At 48.6% G+C, this 17,891-nt stretch overlaps 1 protein-coding gene across 2 annotated transcripts in view; it reads left to right on the top strand.

Moving 5' to 3' along the window:
* Positions 1–11,937, top strand: part of Wdtc1 (WD and tetratricopeptide repeats 1) — a 58,127-nt gene extending 46,190 nt beyond the window's left edge. For both annotated transcript variants that reach the window (XM_074080890.1, XM_020157554.2), the window contains exons 10-16: positions 294–369; positions 966–1,074; positions 1,962–2,135; positions 5,167–5,402; positions 7,084–7,258; positions 8,653–8,845; positions 10,054–11,937. In XM_074080890.1, coding sequence (XP_073936991.1) covers positions 294–369; positions 966–1,074; positions 1,962–2,135; positions 5,167–5,402; positions 7,084–7,258; positions 8,653–8,845; positions 10,054–10,251 — 1,161 coding nt within the window. In that variant the 3' untranslated portion in view covers positions 10,252–11,937. The remainder of the gene's footprint in view (positions 1–293; positions 370–965; positions 1,075–1,961; positions 2,136–5,166; positions 5,403–7,083; positions 7,259–8,652; positions 8,846–10,053) is intronic.
* Positions 11,938–17,891: the final 5,954 nt, after the last annotated feature.

Raw genomic sequence — 17,891 nt, 5'->3', positions numbered from 1 at the left:
CTCTCTGAGGCTTCAGTTTTCCCATCTGTAAAAACAAGGCGTTTGGTTTTGTGACCTCTTTGGAACTTTCCAATTTAGATATGTGATTCTAATGACAGTATTTCAAGCAGGGCTTTAGGTTGACCAAACAGCCCACCCAAGGGCCAGAAGCTAGGAAGATTTCCCTACCTGAGAGTGGTTTGTTGGAAACACATCCTGTGCCAGCTCAATGGTTCCATGCTCAGCACTTACAGTGATTTAATTGTATCCTTGCCTCATAGACTCTGTCTCTTCTCTTGACCTTTCAACTCTAGGTCTATTTGTTTGACTTGACTTATAAGCAGCGGCCATACACCTTCCTCTTGCCTAGAAAATGCCACTCCTCAGGGGGTAAGTTCTTCCTTAGGCTATCTCTGCAGGGGCAGGGCGGTGGAGCTTGGGTACTTGCTCTTCTGAGAAACCTACCCATTACTCTGGAATGTGGCTGCAATACTCCAAAAAGAACAGATTTGTGCAGTGACCCTGTCTACAATAAGGAAGATAACAATAGGTCAGAGAAATTTGTCCAGGTTCTTTGCATCATAGCCCTTTTACTTCCCTCTGCAAAGATAGGTTCTTCCCATGGGTTGGCTCTTGGGGACCTGAAGTAGTTGCCCTTCCCTTTCTCATCCTGTGACTTACTGGCTTCTTTCTGGAGCCTGAAGTTGATACAGGAACTTCCTTACCCCTCATTCCCTCCTTCACACCAGCTCAGGGAAACATCAACCTGAGGCTATGTCCTCTCCAGCCAGCAGAGGGCGCACAGGCTTTTCTTTATGCCATTACCTGCCAATCTGTCTGAACTTTTGGTTTCTGGGACTGGGTTTTACCTGGGAGAATAGTCCCACAGAGGAACCATCAGATCCTGTTATGGAAACCAAGGACCTGCAGAAAAGAAATGAGGACTTCCTCCTGAGATGTCGTTACTTTCTCCCCATCCCTGCCAGAAGTCCAGAACGGCAAGATGTCCACTAACGGTGTGTCCAACAGCGTGTCTAATGGCCTGCACCTTCATAGCAATGGCTTCCGGCTACCAGAAAGTAGGGGACATGTCAGGTGAGGCCAGCTGACTTGTGTAGTCCTCCAGGCTTCAGTTACACTTTTCTGGACTAGAAGGAGGAACATGTCCTATAAACCTTCCTTCTGACCTGAACCCAGGGACTGGGGCAAAGAGGCTTCTTGGAGGGTGACTAATGCTCCCAAGGCTGTTCCTTAGGAGGCCAGTCATGCTCAGACTGCAGCTCCAGGAACTGGGTCAGGGCCCAGGGGCTAGCTATCTCTTAGCATTGAGCTCTCCAAAAAGAGGTTCTACATAGATGGTCTTCCTCCCATTATATTATTTCCCAGCCCACAGCATATTCCTTCTGCTGTTCTCTGCCAGGCCCTTTACTGGACTTTGGATACATAGGTGCTGAAATTTCTATCCCTTGTGGAAAAACAGTTTTCCATAAAGAGATCCATAGGAGAGACTAAGGTGGTCACAAGGCTCAGCTCAGCATAGAGGCAGGTGGTGTCAGTCGTGGTCTTGTGAACTTAGGCATTTGATAAAGAATTGCTTCAAGGGCTGGAGGTGTGTGGTTCAAGTGCAAGCACAAAGTCCTGAGTTCACACTCCAGTACCACATACACATACACACATACACACATACATACACACACACACACACACACACACACACACACACACACACACACAATTGCCTCATGCCTATCCAATGCAGCCTTATTCCTACTCCTCTTCTTTTCTAACAAATCAGAGTGTTTGGAATTGTGTCTGTTCCTTCTTATGGTAATAGGTAATAACCCAAGCTGGGAATAAGAGTGGCCACCTCTTCTAAATGGATGACAGTGCAGATCCCAGAGGCTGAGAAAGCCTGCGTGGACCTCAGGCAGGGTACTGTCCTCTTGTTTGACTGTTCTGACTTGGCTGTACTTCCCTCACAGCCCCCAAGTAGAGCTTCCCCCATATCTGGAACGTGTGAAGCAGCAAGCCAATGAGGCTTTTGCCTGCCAGCAGTGGACCCAGGCCATTCAACTTTACAGCAAGGCCGTGCAAAGGGCCCCTCACAATGCCATGCTGTATGGAAACCGAGCTGCTGCCTATATGAAGCGCAAGTGGTAAGTGGGCACTGCAGGGGGGACCTGGGTCAGAACAAGGGATGAAGCAGCTGGACCACAAGACACTGGGCTTGATGGAGCCAAGTTACCAAGGCATCCAGCAAAGGTGGCAGTGAAATCTTGTTAATTCTTAAGGCTTCTTGACCTGGACCTCTTCTCCCTACCTTTAGGCTGAGGGTAGGCAGGTGCTCCAAATCTTAAGTCTCAAGCACCAGAGAACCTCACAAATAGTGGAACATGTTCACAAGTAACTCCAACATGTTTCTTTGTTATGAAGTACTAAGAAAGTAGGAGTTGAGAGAGTGGCTAATCCCAACTGTTGGAGAATTAGATCTTAAATTGGAATTTGAAGGAACAGTGAAGTCTTCCTAGGTAGAAATGAAGGGTTTGGTAAATTCATTTGATATCTGTTTAAAATGAGTCTACAGTTCATTGGTCCTGGGACTTGCTTTGTGTGCTCTTGGACCCAACTGCACTGAGCACAAACAAAACCCCAGAAATCTGAGGCTAGCTATGGATCATTCTGTGGTCTAGCGACTGGTGGTAAAGGAGTAAGTCCATATCCTTAGGAGCCCCTCATATTCACAAACCATCAGGGCCCCAGCCCTTCTGCCTGTAGCACCAGCAGGCAAGCAGGCAGGCAGACCCCCATCCCCCAGCCAGGACCAGGACTGGAGATGGATAGAGCTGGGCCCACAGCCATTTCTGCTCCGTCTGGCATCCGTCGGCCCTGCCCAGACAGACAGGCCAGCTGGTGTGCCATCGTCTGGCTGAAACTAGGCAGGCCTAGGAAGCTTAAGAAACCCACCCAAGTCAGCAGGTGGGGGATGGGGAAGAGCCACTCCTATAGGCCTTTGCTCAGGCATTAGGAGTTTGCACAGGGTTCAGGTGGCACCCAAATCAGGAGATGACTATTTCAGGGCCCTCCTGAGGTCTGAGGTGTGTCGGGTCTCTGTCCAACACATGGATAGAACATGGCAGTCCTCACTAGGCTGAGAGCCCAGCTTCATGTCTATATTCTTGCTAAGAGAGGTTGGTGATTTCTCAATCCATGTGTGCCGTCAGCTTATTCTCTGAACTCCTATTGTGTGCTAGGTACTGGGGAAACAAAGTTCTGTCACTCTGAGTCTGTACCCTATAGTCTCTGTACCTCTGGACAGGACTATGTCCCAGACATACATAGTTCAGCATGAAAGAGGCAGGAAACAGTAAGTCTTGTGAATGGTCAGGTGAAATGCCGTGAGCATCCAGAAGAGTTGGGTCGCTTTAACTGGGGATCAGGGAAGTATCAGAAAGATGTGTTGTCTGAATGGGCTTGAAGTATGGGCAGGCTTAGACAAGGAGATGAAGAGGAGGAGGGGACCGTGGGGAAGGACATTCCAGGGAGATGAAATGGTGTGAACAAAGGCGTGGGGGTGGGGGACTGACTGAGAGCTTGCTTCAGAACAGCAAATCCATTTGGCTAGAGCAGAGGGTTCAGGAAGGGACTGGCAGAAGATGAGTCTGTGAGGTAGTCTGAGGCTGGCCTGGAAAGGGCTTGGAATGCAGAGCGGTGGCGTTTGGCCTCGATTCAGTACATGATGGGCAGCTACTGGAGAGTTTTGAGCAGGAGAGAGATGTGTGGAGGGCTGTCCTTTCAGGGAGATTGGTCTGGCAGTGTGTCTAGGATGGGTGAGCCCTGGGGCCAGCCTGTTCTCTTCCCCCAACCCCCAAATGCCTGCCAGTAACCCCTAGAATGTCACATTCTGTCCCAGGCCAGTCTCCCCAGGGCTACCATCTGCTCCTGGATACAGACCACCCTCTGGCTCCTGGCTGGTCTCTGGTCTGGCTTTCCCTAAGAGCTCAGAGGGGCACCTTGCAGGCAGTAATTGGGTTTCCAAACAGGCCCTGCTCCGTCGTCATAGCCATTCATTTTGACGCAGACCACACCATCAAAGCAGCTCTGTCTCCTGCCTGCCTCATGCTGCCGAGCTTCTGGTTCCTGGTCTGAGTATGGCTACTCCAAGGGCTGTGTGCTTCCTCTGAGTGCTAGGGGGAGAGAACAGTCAGGACCTGCTTTGGTTATGCAGAGGGACGGGAGGGTGAGCTGTGCCCTTGGTGGAGGGGCGATCAGTTCTAGGGAGTGCTGCTTACTCTTTGGCTAGGCCCACCCTAGCCCAGCACAGGGGGAAAAATAGTTTCCAAAGGGGAAGTGGTTCCTGTTTCCTGTCTGGCTCTCCAGATGAGAGGCAAGGACAGGTCTCTGGGGTACAGAAGAATGTACCTCCTACATCACAGCACAGGTTGGGAGAAGGAGGAGCTTCTCCTTTTACTCCCCACTCCAACAAAAAACCTTGCTCTTTCCTTCGTTCCAATACTTTAGGTTGGAGAAGTGAGTGGGGACAATTTGGAGCTCCTGGTGTGCACTGCCCCCTCTCTAGAAGCTTCCAGAGAGCTGACTCTGCCAGACAGTCAGGCCCCATCCTCCAGCCCCAGGAGGTGGAGGCCACAGCTGCTGTGGATCAGTCAGCCAGGACAGAGGGGGGTCTGGCTGAGGGCTTGCTGCCTGCTGGTCAGACCCTGAGCCCCCAGCTTGGCACTTCTGGCTTCCCCAGACCACAGAACTGTCCTTGAGGGCCCCCTGCCTTGGACATAGCTTTGAAGGCCAGCAGGGGGATTTGAAGACGTGGATGAAGGAAAAGAAGGAGGGCTTGGGGAGCTTGAGGTGGGCAGGATGCCAGGCCTTCTGCTGCAGAGCTGCGGGTGCCCGAGATAAGCAGTACGTAGTTGCAGTCTGAGCCCAGGAGAGGGCAGCCTGACACCATTCTTTGCCACCTCAAGTCTTCAAGGTTTGTGCCTTGCTCTTTAGCATATTCCCATCTCCCCCAGGAGGGAGGCTTGGATTTAGCTAGGCCTTCATCCCCATTGTCCCCTCACCCTGAGGCCTGTTAGAAGTGGTCTGGGGTGGCTACAGGAAGCAGAGGAAACTGAGTAGGGACCACTTGCCTGCCATGTGGCCCCACTGCCAGTCTATACTCCATTGCCTTTTCAGGGATGGTGACCACTATGATGCCCTGAGGGACTGCCTCAAGGCCATCTCCCTAAACCCGTGTCATCTGAAGGCACACTTCCGCCTGGCCCGCTGCCTCTTTGAGCTCAAGTATGTGGCTGAGGCCCTGGAGTGCCTGGACGACTTCAAAGGGAAGTTTCCGGAACAGGCCCACAGCAGTGCTTGTGACGCGTTGGGCCGAGACATCACCGCTGCCCTCTTCTCTAAAAATGATGGTGGTGAGTGAGCTCTGAAGAGGGATTGCTGTCACTTGCTTATTTGAGGTGTTGCATGACCTTCTGGAGAGGACATCGTCTGGGACTGGAGAGGCCTGGATTCAGGTTCTGGTTCAGAAACCATATGATATTGATCAGTCTCTCAGGTCTCTCAGACTGCTTCTTCACGTGAAGAAGGGAAATGCTAGCACCTTCCATTGAGTGTTTCTGTTGAGGATTAGTTAATAGTATGTTTGAGGCACTTGTATAGGAGTAAACTGAGCCCAGGCAGGCATTGTGGGCTCCAGCTGGGCCTTCTCACCTGTTCCCAGACAGGGCCTTGGCAGCTAACTGGACTGAGGCAGGAGCTGGTTGTTGCCTTTGTTGCAGTCTATACAAGTGCAGCAGAAAGGGCAGTAGAATGCCTTGGCTCCCACCTCAGTTCTACCAGGTTGCACTGTGTGGCCATGGGCAAAAGCACAGCCACCAAACCACTGCCTCACATACAAATGACACCCAAAGCCTGCCCAGCTCCCTTAATAGCATTGGAAGGCAAGCTGGATCGTGGTAGTGTAGTGCGCTGTATAAACATGGAAGGCGAGCTCATTAGGGGCAGACATGGATCTTCACCTCTCAGTTTTGCAATTTACTAACCTTAGGATCAGTTGTTTGGTGAGTAAGTTATCAGACACATACCTGCCTTGTGCCAGACACTGTGCTGAGTCCTGGTAATACAGAGATTTCAGTGTTTGTGCAGTTTACAGCCTAGTGAAGTATTGAAGCTATGGAAGTATTGAAGTATTGGAAGTATTGAAGTATTGAGCTTGGGGTCTTACAGTACTTGTGAGACCCCAAGTGGCATAGGTACATAGGGGAAGACTTGATGGCAGTCTTGGCTTCTTCAGGAAGGGACATATTTGGCAAGGTCTTAGGGATGCAGAGTTTCCAAGGTGACTGTGAGGTGAAAAGTCCTTGGCATGGGCACCAGCACATCCAAAGGCCCTGAAGCAGGCAGAAACAGACCCTTTTTGTGTGTGGTGGAGGGGGAGGACGACTGGGATTTGAACTCAGGGCTTCACATTTATAAATCAGATGCTCTAGTGCTTGAGCCACACCTCTAGTCCATTTTGCTTTGGTTATTTTGAAGATGGGGTCTTGCAAACTATATTCCTGGGCTGGCTTCCAACTGCAGTCTTCCCAATCTCAGCCTCCCAAATAACTAGGATTACGGATATGAGTATGCTGGTACCTAGCTAACATTGCACCTTTAAGGAACTGAGAAAATTAGCATAATTTTACTTGTCAACTAATCAGTGCTACAGTTGGGGTTCATATAACTTGCCTTCCAAGAATTTGGTCTTCACTGCTTTTAAGAGCTATGGGTCTATTTATGAAAGTCATCCATTCAGGCTCTCTTTGCTGGTGCCTCTTCCATAAAAACATCCCTTGAGCCTGTGTATCTGGGGCTTTAGGCCTTTATTCAGGGTTCTCCTGGCGTTAAAGTTTTCCTCTTATTAAACATCCTAAAAAGATGGTTGGATCCAAAGATGCATCTTCCCACAACCTTTTCCCACTTTTCCAGAGTAGGGTGGAGGCAGGTAGCCTTACACTGCCAATACTTGGAATGAATAGGACCAAGGGTGGGGGAAAAAGTGGAGAGAGGAGGGAGTGTCAGGACTCACTTTTCCTTGATCTCTGCCCCCAGAGGAGAAGAAGGGAGCTGGTGGTGGTGGCCCAGTCCGCCTCAGAAGCACAAGTCGCAAGGACTCCATCTCAGAAGACGAGATGGTGTTGCGAGAACGGAGCTACGACTATCAGTTTCGATACTGTGGCCACTGCAACACCACTACGGATATCAAGGAAGCCAATTTCTTTGGCAGGTCCGAAGCCTTGAACAGGAGGAGGGCACAGCCCTGTTGGCAGCAGGAGTTTTGGGAGGGAAGCACTAGGGACATAATGCTTTTAGAAAAGTCTTAGCTCTGCCTCTGTACCCTTGTGCAAATGGCTTCGCCTGTGTCAGCCTGTTTCTTCAATTATGAAATGAAACCAGCCATTCCCATTCATGGCTCCATAACAAGGACTAACAAGATAATACAAGTGCAGCACCCAGTTCAGTGCCTGGAATGCTCTTTTATCTCCCACTCCAACCCCCTCTGCTGCATGTGCCAGAGAGTGTTTGCTGCTGCTTTTTTTTTTTTTTTTTCTTTTTTGGTGATACTGGGGTTTGAACTCAAGTACCTCATGCTTGCTTTCAAGCACTCTAAAACACTTGAGCCACACAAAACCCCCCCCAGCCCTTTTGCTTTTAGTTAGTTTTTCAGGTAGGATCTCAATTCCCACCCCGCACTGGGGTTTGAACTCAGGGCCTACACCTTGAGCCACTCCACCAGCCTTTTTTTGTGAAGGGTTTTTTTCGAGATAGGGTCTTATGAACTGTTTACCCAGGCTGGCTTTGAACCACAATTGTCCTGATCTCTGCATCCTGAGTAGTTAGGATTACAGGCGTGAGCCACCAACACCTGGCTAGGATCTCAAATTTTTGCCCAGGCCAGTCTCAGACCATAATCTTTCTAATCCCTGCCTCTCAGATAGCTGGGATTATAGGTGTGTACCACCATACCCAGCCCCCAGAGTTTGCTTTCCTTATCTGGATGCTTATAGCTTCTCTCTGCTAGGGGAGGATGAGGCAAGAACCCTCAGAGGCTGGAAATCTTAGCACAACCAGTGCTCAGAACTGTGCCTTAGGTATTAAGGGACAAAGCCTGTGTGTCAGACACCATAACCCCAACTTTCCCTTGTGATCCTTATACTTTCTGGGGTAGATGAGACACATGAATGTGAATTAAGAATATCTCCATCAATATACTGTGTGATTGTCAGTGGTGTGTGAGGGCCTATGCTGTAGATGTACTAGGGTTTGGGGGTCTGGATCCAAAAAGCCTTGGATTGCTGAAGGAAGGCTTAGGAAAAGGTGTTGTTCAAGACCTGAGAGAAACAAGATCTAATCCTGGTACCAAGGAGGTTATAAAGCACTTTGGAGGAGACCATCTGGACCCAGGACTGATCCTGGGTTTAGGAGAATATGACTAGGATCTGATCTGCCTCTGAACCCTTGTGAGTAGGAGTTCTGAGTCAAGGGCAGACCATGAGTGTAGGGGACTGAGTGGCTCTAGACTTCCCTGTTTACCCTTTCCCTAAGCCACAGAGCCTCTACTTCAGGCTTTAGGACAATACCCCTACCTGACCTCCTTGTCCTTTGCCCCCCCTCCGCCAGCAACGCTCAGTACATCGTCAGTGGCTCTGATGATGGCTCCTTCTTCATCTGGGAAAAGGAGACCACCAACCTAGTCCGTGTGCTCCAGGGAGATGAATCTATCGTCAACTGCTTACAGCCACACCCCAGCTACTGCTTCTTGGCCACCAGCGGCATAGATCCTGTTGTACGACTCTGGAACCCCCGACCAGAGGTAAGGGTACAGGCCAAGCAGCCAAAGCCAAACAAGAAGGAAAAACTAGGGACCCTGTGCGAGCCTCTGGCTGAGTCTGAGATGAGAAATGAGCCATATAGGCTAGAAGCTGCTGGGGTGACTAAGGCTAATTCAAAGTGGGAAACTTACTCTCCCTCCCCCATTCCTGGAATGCTCCAAATGCAGTGAGCAGTTCTGGAGGCAAAAGTTGGAATATACCCTTGAGTTAGCTATGAAGATGAGGTGCCCATTCACCAAGAACACGGGTGCAGGAGGGCAGACAGAACTAGACCATCCGTGGCTCCTCATGAGAAGGATGTCTCAGAGCTGTTCAGGGGTTGATCCTTCAGTCACAGGGATGTGTGCAGGCTTTGGAGTCTGGTAATCCTAACTTTGAATGCCTCCCCTCTGCCTTCACTTGCATCTGCAAGACTTAACCATTCCTATACTGGAAATGGTTGCTGTGAGGACTCAGAAGTGATACCTGTGTATCACTTCACAATGTAGAAGAGACACACCACACCAGGTTATGTATACATGGGTGGGACACACATCTGGAGGGTACATACACAATGGGATGCATGTTGGTGGGACACTGCATCAGGATATATCTGGGAGAGAGCACACATGCTGAGGTGGAGAGCTGGTGTTGCCCCTCCATGCCCTGTGTGGGGAGCCAGCTGAGCCCACTGCAGGTCTTGCCTGCCTCTCTGCCCCACCTCCACCCCTCCCAGCTGACAAAACCCAAATTGCATGGTAATTCTGACTGCAGTCCTATGACTTGTAAAGAGGACCATGAGGAAGCCTTCCTTGGGAGAACAGGAAAAAGAAAAAGAAAGGGCTGTTAGACGTGCAACAGAACAGTGGGAGAGGCAAATACCACTCATGTGTGCCCTCTCTCAGATGTATCCTGATGCAGTATCCCACACCATGCATCCAGTGTGCATGTGTCCTCCTAGGTTTTACCTTATGTACCCACCCATGTATACATAATCTGGTGTAGTGTGTCTCTTGTACATATCCTGAGGTGTGTGTTCCCCTCCACCTGTGTACATCTCCTGGTATGTATATCCCCCAGTGTATGTAGTTTAATCTGTGTTTCTCTCTCCCCACCCCTGTGCATATGTCCTGGTACATGTCCTTTCCTTATATGTCCTGGTATCCGACCCAACCTGAGTCCATTTGACCTGTCCCTTCCTCCACCACAGAGTGAAGACCTCACAGGCCGAGTTGTGGAGGACATGGAGGGTGCCTCTCAGGCAAACCAGCGGCGCATGAATGCAGACCCCTTGGAAGTGATGCTGCTCAACATGGGCTACCGGATCACAGGCCTGAGCAGTGGGGGTGCTGGAGCCTCAGATGATGAGGACAGCTCAGAGGGCCAAGTGCAGTGCCGGCCCAGCTAGACACTCCTAGCCCTAGCCCCTGCTACTGGCCTGACCCTCCTCCCTGGGCAGGAGGTCAGGGGATTCTGATTTGGTTTGTCTTCCCACCCCCATTTTTCATTTCCCTTGTTTTGTTTGTTAGTTTGGCATTGGGGGTGGGGATTCCTGCAACTTGCTGCTTTCAGACTCTTGGGCTGATTGTCCCTTGACTGTCCCCAGCTCTGAGCAGAAAGCAGGAGGGGAAGTCCCTCTGTATGTCCCCACCTTCTGCTTCCATATCCCTGGAGGGTTCTGGCCTGCCACAAAACTCCTCTGCCTTTGATGAAGAGGCAAGAGGTAAAGCTGTCTTCAGTGACTGCCCTGCCCTTCAGTTGGCAGCAGGAAGAGAGTGGAACTCTCAGCTGGTAAAAGTTAGCCTTGGCCTGTTGCCACTCTTCCTCTCTTGCCTGCAGGGCTAGCTCTCCCAAGGTCTTCAGGGAAGGTCCCTCCACAGCCACCAGTGTTAGGATGGAGCAAAGGAAGGATGGGAACCCTGGAATGGGCAAGGCCAGACTACCTGCCCTGGTGGCAGTGGAGCTTCCTCACTCACTCCTGGGCATCTGCTGTGGCTCTGCCCCTGGGCCTGGCCACCTCTGAGGGCTCTGGCTTTCCTGAGGGACCTGGAGGGGTGGGGGGAGATGCACCATACCCTCTGCCCCTATGCTGCCACTTCTGCACCATGGCCACTCTCCTCGGGCGCTCCTTGGCCTCACTGTGACCTTTCTGCCAGAGCTCCCAGCCAGGCCTACTCTGCTGAGGTGGCCCTTCCTACTAAGGCCCTTCGGCCCTTTCTGCCCTCCTTCCTACCCTACTTGCTGAGCCTAGCCGCCACAAAGACCAAAGAAGTGATGGCTTTTCTAGGTCCCCTGCTGCTCTGGGGGGAGGGGGTGGGAATGTCCCTAGCTCAGCCCTCTCCCTTCTCAGCAGCCCCAAGCTTTACACTGGATGCAGCAGTCACCCCAGCCACCAAACCTCTCCCTCCCTCCCTCTTCCCCTCCCCCTCCATGCTTCCTTGGCTTCAGCCCTCCAGCTGCAACCTCTGGGGAAAAGCAGCCTCTCTTCCTCTCCACACCCTCCACTCCAACCCTGTCTCTGCCAGGTGCCTCCTCTCAGTCAGGCTTCAGAGCAGCACTGGGGACAGGAGGGCCATGTTAAAAGCTTTTTCAGTTTTAAGATGGTGGGGCGGTGAGACTAGTGGTGGGGGGTTTGGCACCATCTCATTGCTTTAATCCCAGCGACACAGGTGGCAGCTTCTCCCCCTTCCTGCCCACTCCAGTCCCTCTTCCCACCCCTCTCTTCTTTTAGCTTGGTAATGAAGTATATTTATTGGTGAAGGAAACAACTGCTGCTGCTTCTCCTGCTGCTGGGACTTGCTCCCCTCTGTCTCTTCTCCATGACCTTTCTTTAACCAGGGACGGAGGAGCAGGAGTATTGGGGCTAGGCCCTGGGGCACAAGAACTGGCCAGGGCCCCTTTGCTTTCCTGTGTTCTAGGCACTCACCATTTCCTCCCTCCCTGCCTCCCACCCTCTGCCTGCCCATCCTGGGCCCTGAAGTGTGGAGAGACACATAAGCCTTACTGTCCTCTGGGGGCCCTGAGCCGAGCCTTTTTGTTGCTCCGCTCCCGGGAGAGTGAGGGTGACGCAATTGATTAAAATCATTTTGTTCTAGTTGTGGCTAGTGGCATTTGTGCAAATGGGTCTTGGGTCCCTCACCTTTAGCTCTGTGACCTTGAGTAACCACACCTCCACTAGGCAGAATGAGATACGCCTTGCAAGATCGCTGTGAGCAATGGCCACTCAGCCCAGAAGGGCTGAGCACAAAGTCCAGCTCTGGTGGCTGTGATTTGCCATAATCAGCTTTTTAATCCCTGGCTTTCTCTCCTATAAAAGAAGAAGCTAGTAGTTTTTCAGACTTTTTCAAAAGAACCCAAATGAGAAATATACCTTTCACACAGTGACCCAAGATACACATGCAAAAAGTTTTACACAGTAACACTTACCTTTGCTACATGCAGTATATTCCATGTTCCTTTCTATTTTATTAAGAGAAAAATACTGGTTATAACCCACTAAATTGATATGTCCTAGATTATCAGAGGATTCCAAATTTTCTCAGCTCACAGCACCTAGTAATTTTTTCATGGAGCCCCTAAGCCAAAAGAAATACCTAATAGTTCAAGTCACTTAGAAAGTACTTACGTCCTAACAAGTTAGTTGCCATTAAAAAAAGTTATGTAAACTGAGTGCTGGTGGCTCATGCCTGTAATCCTAGCTTCTCAGGAAGATCACGGTTCGAAGCCAGCCTTGAACAAATAGTTCACAAGACCCTATCTCAGAAATACCCAACACAAAAAAGGGCTGGCAGAGTGGCTCAAGTGGTAGAGCTCCTGCCTAGCAAGCATGAGTTCAAACCCCAGTGCCGCCAAAAAAAAAGATTAATGCAATGTAATAAACTGCAAACTACCTTGAACTATTAGTTTTTGCAGAAGCCAAGAGATGTTGAGTACCTCTCAAATTTAAAATATTGTACTTTGCCTCCTGGAACTTGCTACTCCACTCTTAAGTCCCTTAATGCAGTTTGGTATTTGTGGTTTAGTACTGTGGTAATATATTTTCATAGTTGAAACTTTATGATTCTTTTCTTTGTACCTCTGGAAAGGTATCTCTGAAAAGAATCTGGGCCAGCTGGCTATGCTTGCTTTAAGGTAGGTAGTGTTAGGAGGTAGGTACTGCAGGCTGGTATTCTTCTGTGTTCCAAAATTCAAGTCTATAGAAACTTCAAGAAAGATATTTCCAGACCACATAGGGAGGAACAGTATCTAAGGCCATGCCAGTAGTGCAATATCACATATTCCTCCCTGGACCCCGAGTAATTCAGTTTGGCTGGAGAGGCAAATCAAGGAAATCCTGTGCTTAGTAAGAGACTAGGCTTGATCCTATAGGCAAGGAGGCACCTTTAGAATTCTGGGTTTTGAACTCAGGGCCTCATCCTTGCTAGGCAGGTAATCTACTACTTGAGCCATGCCCCCAGCCCTTTTTGCTTTAGTTATTTTCTAAACAGGGTCTCACATTTTTGCCTGGCCATGCCAGGTAAGAGGATCAAGGGATTCTCTTATTTACACTTCCTGTGTAGCTGGGATGGAAAGCTCATACTGCCATGCCCACTTTATTAGTTGAGATGGGGTTTCACTTTTGCCCAATCTGGCCTCCAACCACAGTCCTTCTAATCCTTATTTATCAAGTAGCTGAGACTACAGGCATGAGCCAACACATAATAGCCTTTTTTTTTTTATAGCAGTTTTAGGCTTACAGAAAATTGAGCAGAAATTGAGCAGTGAACTTCATATACCCCTCTCTCCCTGACTCAGTTTTCCCTATTATTAACACCTTGCATTAATTAGTCTGCCTGTTAGTTTAAACATTGTGATGAAATACCTGAAAAAATAAACTTTAAAGACAGGGGACCCAGTCTACAGCCATACCACCCTGAATGGGCCCAATCTTGTCTGATCTCTGAAACTAAGCAGAGTAGGGCCTGGTGAGTACTTGAATGGGAGATACGTGAGCCAGGTACTGGTGACTCACACCTGTAATCCTAACAGGCAGTAAGAGTGCCTGCCTAGCAAGCGTGAGACCATGAGTTCAAACCTCAGTGCCACCAAAAAGAAAGAAGTAAATAAGTAAGAGTAGTATTGGCAAAAGAATAGACGAATGGAATGAATAGGAAACCCAGAAATAGATCCACACAAATATAGCCAACTGATATTTGACAAAAGAGCAGTCAATTCAGTGGGGAAAGAACAGTTGTCTTCAAATTATGCAAGAACAATTGGACATCCGTATGTAAAAAAAAAATGTAAAAATGTTTACCATGTCATTAGGGAGTAGCAAATGAAAACAGAAAACTGTACACACCTACTAGGTTGGCTAAAAAAATGTTTAATGATACTACCTGACAAGGATGTGGACGGCTGTTCATTGATTACTGGTAGAAATCAAAATTATACAGCCACGCCACTTTTTCTTTCTTTTTTTTTGCAGTGCTGGGTTTGTACTCGAGACCTATTTGAGCCACTCCACAAGCCCTTTTTTTGTGATGGGTTTTTTTGAAATAGGGTCTCACAAACTATTTCCCTGAGCTGGCTTTGAATTGCAATCCTTCTGATCTCTAAAACCCATCATAAAAAAGGGCTGGTAGAATGGCTCAAGGTGTAGGCCCTGAGTTCAAGCCCCAGTACCACAGGAAAAAAAAAAAAGTATCACTGATACTTTCACTGACTATAGTTTTGACTTTTCCAGGAAGTCATGTAGTTGGAATCATGGAATATATTGCCTTTTCAAACATAACTTCTGTCACTGAGCAATATGCATTTAAGTTTACTGCATGAGGAAAGAGGGAAGGAGGGAGGGGGAGAGAGAGAGAAAGAGAGTTCTCACTATGTTGCCCAGGCTGATCTTGGACTCCTGAGCTCAAGCCATCCTTTGCCTTAGCTTCCCTAGTAGCTGGAACCACAGGTGCGTGTCACAGTGCCTGGCCAGGCCCTCCATTACCTTTTTTGGGGGGTTGGGAATTTTCGAAATAGGGTCTCACAAACTATTTGCCTGGGCTGACTTCAAACTGTGATCCTCCTGATCTCTAGCTAGGATTACAGGTGGCACCTGGCTGATACTCCATTTTTAAACCACTCTGAATGTGTGACTCATCCAAAGCTCTCACCAGCCCTGCTGATAGAGGTCCTGGGTTCAGATGAACCCACACAGTCAATGCATAGCAAAGCAGACATTACAAGTTGGGACTTCTGTGTTTGTGTGGGCAGGTGTGGCCCCAGAGGCCTGTTGCCAATCTCTATGCTTAGAAGCATGCCAACATGCAGTTGCAGAACTTGAGAGGCAATGAGAAGTTAGCTAGTTCTGTGGTTCCCAGCCCTAGCTGAACATCAAAGTCACCCAGAATTTAAAAAAAAAAAAAAAAATTCCATGCCCAGAGATTTGAAGTTTTTTGTTTGTTTTTGTTTTTAGTGATACTGGTGTTTGAACTCAGAGCCTTGCACCAGGTTCATTCTAATGTGAATTACACAAACATAGACAATGAGTTCCAAAGAGAATCAAGGAAAGGGGTGAATTGCCCCACCCAGGATGAGAATGAGAAGCAAGGCCAGGACTGAATCTCTTGCTCTCTAATTCCTAGTACAGGTTTTCAAGTCATTTTCTTAGCATGCCAAGGCCCTGAGTTTAATCCTCAAAAAAAAAAAAAAAGTTATTTTTTAAAAATAAGTAAGTCCTCATACTTTTGAGCTTTTACTGTATACCTGGCATTGGACTAGGTACTGACTTACAGAAAATGCACATAACCAACCCAGTCCCTTCCCTCCTGTAGCCTACAGATTATCTGGAAGTATGGAATAGCAGATTTGGGGTTTGTGCATGGTCTCTGAGCTTTGGGTTTCACAGTGAAACATAAGTCCTCTCCAATACTTTCTACTACTATTGAGTTCCAGGCTCTTTGTTAAGCCTTGGGACGTCAATATGTCTGGCAGGGAAAGCAGGCAGATTGAAGGAATTCTGACAGGCATAATAGCAGGCATGTGCCACTCAGTGGTTCTGTCTACTGCTCCCACTCATTTCTTTAAATAAAGTAGGTCCTAGCCCTAATGAGGCCAAAATATATACCTACTTTATGTTGACTTACAGACTCTCAGGCTGGTCTCCCTTCACCATTATATAGTGACCCTAAAAGGGATTGCCAGTAAAAACAGCCAGGGCTGAGTTTAGAGCTCCAACTGTGATATGTCCTCAGACCTCCAGCAAGTCCTTAAACCTCCTGTGAATGCAGCAAGATAACCAGAGCAGGCTCCAGATCATGCCGAGATTCAGTGATGGTGAACCCGATTCATAGTGAGATGCACCAAAATGCATTGAATCTTTACCTTGGCTAGGCATCATTCAGGTGTAAGCCATCTAACCTGACAAAACCCCCAATAAAATTTGGATTTGTCTCTATTTTAAAGCTGAGGAAACTGGTGTTCCAACAAATTCAGCTACTTTCCTGAAGTGTGACAGTCACTGACAGAGCTAGGGTTCAGACACTGGGCCCACTTGATTCCTGAGTCTACATGTTTAACCTCATGTTTTCCTGCCTGCCCCAAAGTAGGAGACTTAAATTCTGGTCCTAGTTGTGCTTTCTATAACCCTGGATAAGTTTGCCCATCTATAAATGGGAGTGAAGAAGGAAATAGTTTTGTGAACTCTGATGTTTAAAGTGTTAGAGTCTGTTGTCAAATGGTTTCTTGCATTGTGTTAGTCACTTTGACCCTTTCCCAATCATGAAAATTTCTGGAGCTATAATAGATATAGAGAGAGACCCAGTTTCTAACAGCCAGAAAGAATAATAACAGAGCTGAAAAGAAAGGCTGCAAAATGAAGGACACTGCCTTTCCACGTGCCACACCCATGCATCATGCCTGCAGCAAATCCATCCTGCAGTATGGCAGGATTATTGGTTGAGGTGATTCTTCGTATTTGTTGATCTGTCATCAACAAATAACTCATGGGACATTCTCTGAGCACTTTCTATCTTCCAGGTGTCCTGCTGACTGCAGGGCCAAGTAGACCCAGTCAGTCCCTTTCTCAGAAAGGAGTTCACAGTCTCTTGGGGGGAGAAAGACTTGTAAACAGCTAACACTAATGCAAGTGCACATGAATATTCAATAGGTGGAGACACAGCCTTCATGCTCTGGGAGCAAAGAGGACCATTTGCCTGAAACCTTGAACATGATATAAAAGAAGTGCATTCCAGATTAAGGAACAGTGTGAGAAAGACATGGTATGAAAAGCAGAGCTGGTGAGACTAGCTTGAACAAGTAGGAGGGAGACTGGAAAGGACATGTGGAATTGGCCAATGGGGAGCCTTACACAGGGCCAATTTGGGGGAAGAAGGGGTGTACCCTAACTCCCATCAAAACAGGAAGTGAGCTGTCACTGGTGGCTCATGCCTGTAATCCTAGCTACTTAGGAGTCAGAGATCAGGAGGATCAAGGTTCAAAGCCAGCCCAGGCAAATAGTCCCTGAGACCCTATCTCAAAAAAACCCTTCCCAAAAAAACAAGGGCTGGTGGAGTGGCTCAAGGCATAGGCCCAGAGTTCAAGCCCCAGTACCACAAAAAAAAAAAAAAAAAAACCAGGAAGTGCCCCAGCTCAACCTTCAAACAAGCAGCATCCCACCCTCAAAGGTTTGCCAGCTTGACAGCCCCCACTCTGCCATCCTTCCCTCCCCCAGCCAGCCCCATAAGTGGATCCAGATGGTCATTCCTATTTTTGGTTGGTGTACGTGTTGGGGGAGGGGCAGCTCTGAACCCTATCAATCCTGTCCCAAGCTCTCTGTGTAAGAGGAGCTTCTTCCAGGCCCCTGCTGTGCTCCTTTGAGCCTGGAAGGCAGTGTTAGTCTTTGATGGAGATTTCCCATCTGTCTGTGGGTGAAAAGGGAAGAAGGAGCAGAGGAAGCAAAGGCACAGACCAGAACGGCTGTTACATTGAGTGAGAACCAAGGTGATTTGTGTATGTGAGAGTTGGGCCCTGTGGATGGGTTGGGGTGGAAGACAAGCCTATGAGAGGGACCCCACAGGA

The sequence above is a fragment of the Castor canadensis genome, chromosome 7 (genome assembly GCF_047511655.1).
Source record: "Castor canadensis chromosome 7, mCasCan1.hap1v2, whole genome shotgun sequence".
Classification (NCBI taxonomy): Eukaryota; Metazoa; Chordata; class Mammalia; order Rodentia; family Castoridae; genus Castor; species Castor canadensis.
Note: the sequence above shows the minus strand (reverse complement) of the source record. Positions and strands in the feature narration are given on the sequence as shown.